The sequence below is a fragment of the Cryptomeria japonica genome, chromosome 1 (genome assembly GCF_030272615.1).
Source record: "Cryptomeria japonica chromosome 1, Sugi_1.0, whole genome shotgun sequence".
NCBI classification, from domain to species: domain Eukaryota; kingdom Viridiplantae; phylum Streptophyta; class Pinopsida; order Cupressales; family Cupressaceae; genus Cryptomeria; species Cryptomeria japonica.
The window spans coordinates 140,251,178-140,254,794 of record NC_081405.1 but is presented as its reverse complement, the minus strand read 5'-3'; the positions used below and the strand labels follow the sequence as shown (position 1 = coordinate 140,254,794).

Genomic DNA, 3,617 nt, shown 5'->3' with positions numbered 1-3,617 from the left:
AAAGAAACAAGAACAAAATGCAGCAAAGACGTCCAAATTTTAAAAAAATTAAGATTTTGAAAGCTTCAACACATATGAATGACAAAAAGGCAATCTCAAAACAAGGTTATTGAAATAGATATAGATTTATATAAATTTACAAATTTTTCAAATTGAATCCCAATCGATATCATTCTTACAAATGTGTAACTAAAAAAAATATTTAAGACCAATAGAAAAATTAAAAAATAATATCCCAAATGTAAACCAATACTTAAAAATAATTTACTAATAAATAACAAATAAGAGTTAGCTGATGTGAGCAACCTTAATTCAATTTGCCATAAAAATCAGTAATAAAAAAGGGCCCAAGACATGAAGGATGAAAAGGCCATGTCTTCGCAATTTCGACCAAGACAAATTGAGGCCATTGTCCTTGTACGATAGATAGATTTTACCATTTTAAAGTTCAAACAAACCATTTGCAATCTCTGTAAATAACCACACCTCCAAGATCTCTGTAAGAAGACAATACACAACTTTATTACCATATTGCCGTTAGGCCAGTGATTTATAGAAGGGGGCTCCTAACCAGAGCAAAACATGACACTAATTAAGAAATGGTACTTAGATATACTACTAAAGCCACTGCCCTTCCTATCTAGAGGCAAGATAACATTAATTGACTATTGGTCTAAGATGACAAATAGAATGGTGAGGCACTGGCATTATTGTAGGGGAATATTGATAACGCACTAAAAGCAGTGACTTTTATATTTTACAAGCACAATGAACCAACAAAAGATCCTGGAGGCGGGGGCACTGCAATCTCAACTGTTCCATCCATCATCTGAACTACCTTTTTCATGGATGGCCTGAGAGCTGGATCTTCTTGAATGCACCACAGACCCACCAATACCATTCTCTCCAACTGCCTCGACTCTATTCTCGTACCTTCGCCTTCTACTTGCTGCTGCTCCACCAGCTTAGCAAGTTCACCGCGCTTCAAGCATTCATACACCCACTCGCTCAAAAAGATTTCTTTTTCCGGGGCATTAAAGTCCATGGTTTTCCTGCAACAAATAATTTCGAGCAGCATCACTCCAAAGCTGTAAACATCTACTTTTGCACTAATTGGCATATTATTAATCCATTCAGGCGCAATGTAACCCTTTGTGCCCCGAGTTCCAGTGATTGTCCGAGTCTGTTCTGCCCTCAACAATTTTGCCAAACCAAAATCAGATATTTTAGGATTGTAGTTTTGGTCCAGCAGAATGTTTTGGGGCTTTATGTCACAATGCAGGATCTGGGTCCTACACTCTTCGTGCAAATAGAGAAGCCCTCTAGCTGTGCCCATTGCAATCTGACCACGCACCCTCCAATCAAGAAACCCGCTATCTCCAAATAGAACGGTGTCCAAAGATCCATGGCTCATGTACTCGTACACCAGAAGCCGGTGAGTGCCCTCATCACAGAAACCGTACAATTGAACCAGATTTTTATGATAGCTTGAACCAATCGCGGTCATCTCTGTTCTGAACTCCCGCTCCCCATGTTGTTCTTGCACTGATTTATCAGCAAGAGCTTTTACTGCAATTGCTCTCCCATCCTGTAAGCTCCCCTTGTAAACTTTACCGAAAGCACCCCTTCCTAATTCTTCTCTAAAACCACCTGTAGCAGTCTCTATTTCCTTATAACAAAAAGCCTTCAAACCCTCCACAACAATGGGCTGCTCTTTAACCTTTCTAATCTTGTGGAGCTTGCTCCCACACAAACACACGAGGAAGGCAGCCACAATAAGAGCTGAAGAGCAAGCCAGGAGACTTATGCCAATGGCTACAAGGGACTTTTTCTCCCTTACCCTTCTTTGTTCTGAAAGAGGAGGGGAGAAAGGAGACGGCGTGTTGACGTCTTCAGATCCTTTGACAAAAGCTACACTTGTTATGTCATCACCTTGACGCCCGTCGAGCAGAGGCATTCTTTTCTTCCGACAAACCGAGCCGCTATGTGTGACGACGACGCAGAAGCAATCATTTCTGCAGGCCTCCTGACATTGATTTTCTGTAAGATCCTGCAAAACTGAGTAGTCTTTGCCGCCGGCCCAGTCCGTGTTGTCAAGCGTCGACATGGTGCTACTTGCGCTGCAGCTCTGCCCTGGCGATGAGCTTCGCACGCATCCCTTAAAATGGTCTTGGCTGTCGATATAACTGAATTGAGGAGGACAACTGCAGTCGGGCTTGTTCTCGCTGTTGAGATGACAAATGCCGTTGCGCCCACACTGACCCTTGACTTGTTTACATGAGTCATTTACTGCCTGCCATACAGATGACCAAGAACTGGAAGCATTGCTGGTGTTCCACACATACTGTGCAAGGATTCCGTCGCTCTCGAGCGTCATTCTACGGAGAAGCCCCCTCTTTCCTAAGCCACCGGCTGTGACATTGTAAACCGTGATGTTGGTGGTATTTACCAGATACAAGAGCCCACTCGAATCAAAATTTAAGTTTACTTCCTGATTGAATACAGCAGTAGCCCAGTAAGCGCCTTGAGACTCTCCCACTCGATCCACAGGGTAAAGCACCAAATTGGCGTCTTCTTGCAAGGCGAGCTCGAATCGGCCTGATGAGAAGTTTGTGGATGAAGCCTTGGAATACATGGTAGATTTCCACTTGAGCACTTGACCAGGCAAGAGGGTATCGGTAGGATGGTCGAAGCTCTGCCAGATGGGCTCAAATGAGGCGTTTAACAGCACAAAGTTGCCATTGTCGAGCATTGCAGCTGCGGCAATCTTTCCCTGGGGAGCAGGGGACCATTTCAGACTTTTCCGGGCATCATACAAGCTCAGGCCATTGTTGGTGAGCTGCAGGGTAGACATCTTTTCAACAGGAATGTCCATCTGATCCTTCATTACTGTCCAGACCAGAGTTTTATTAGGTATTTTGTCGAACCAAACGCCTAAGACATACTGAGTTGGGGTTAGCTCATAGAATCCAAAGGCAAACTGTCCATTTGGTGAAACCCATTTGGAATTTTGAGGAGGACTAAGAGTTGAGCCAAGCATGATATTTGGTTTCTGGGCCGATACGCAGATGAACATCATAATAACAACAATAAGAGTAAGAATTGTAGGAGCAGCCATAGCTGGAGGAAAAGGAAGCTAATCAAATTGCTGGAAGCTGTTCCTTTTGTAGCATATTACCCATACCAAATATCTTATCAAACACGCAAGCAGATTCCGCACTACACTAATCAAACTAATTTTTTAGTGCAGTCAGTCAATGCTGGAGCAGGTTTCAATTACACGCGTTGGCCTAACTGAGGTAATTTCGAGGAATCGATAGGGGAGAAAAGAAGAAGCCTCTCATCAATATTTAAAAAAAAAAAAAAAAGCACTTGCCCCACCTGATCAGACTTTTCAAGTCATCTTGTTTTAAAAAAAAATCTCATTCTAGAACACACATGATAATTTAGTAAAGTCATGCAGTTTAACACGTTTTAAGTTTAAATACACGAAATTATCAACACCTTTTAAATTAAATTATCCATTTTTCTATATTACATGATAATTTAGTAAAGTGCATGATAATATATAGGTACTTTGTTAATATATGGATTTGACGAATTAAATTAATAATAAG

General features: G+C 41.7%; 1 protein-coding gene across 1 annotated transcript; it reads right to left on the bottom strand.

Moving 5' to 3' along the window:
- Window positions 1-336: 336 nt before the first annotated feature.
- Window positions 337-3,288, bottom strand: LOC131027723 (G-type lectin S-receptor-like serine/threonine-protein kinase LECRK3). Its single transcript, XM_057957813.2, has one exon. The coding sequence runs from the start codon at window positions 3,116-3,118 to the stop codon at window positions 758-760; it is 2,361 nt and encodes a 786-aa protein (XP_057813796.2). The 5' UTR covers window positions 3,119-3,288; the 3' UTR covers window positions 337-757.
- Window positions 3,289-3,617: the final 329 nt, after the last annotated feature.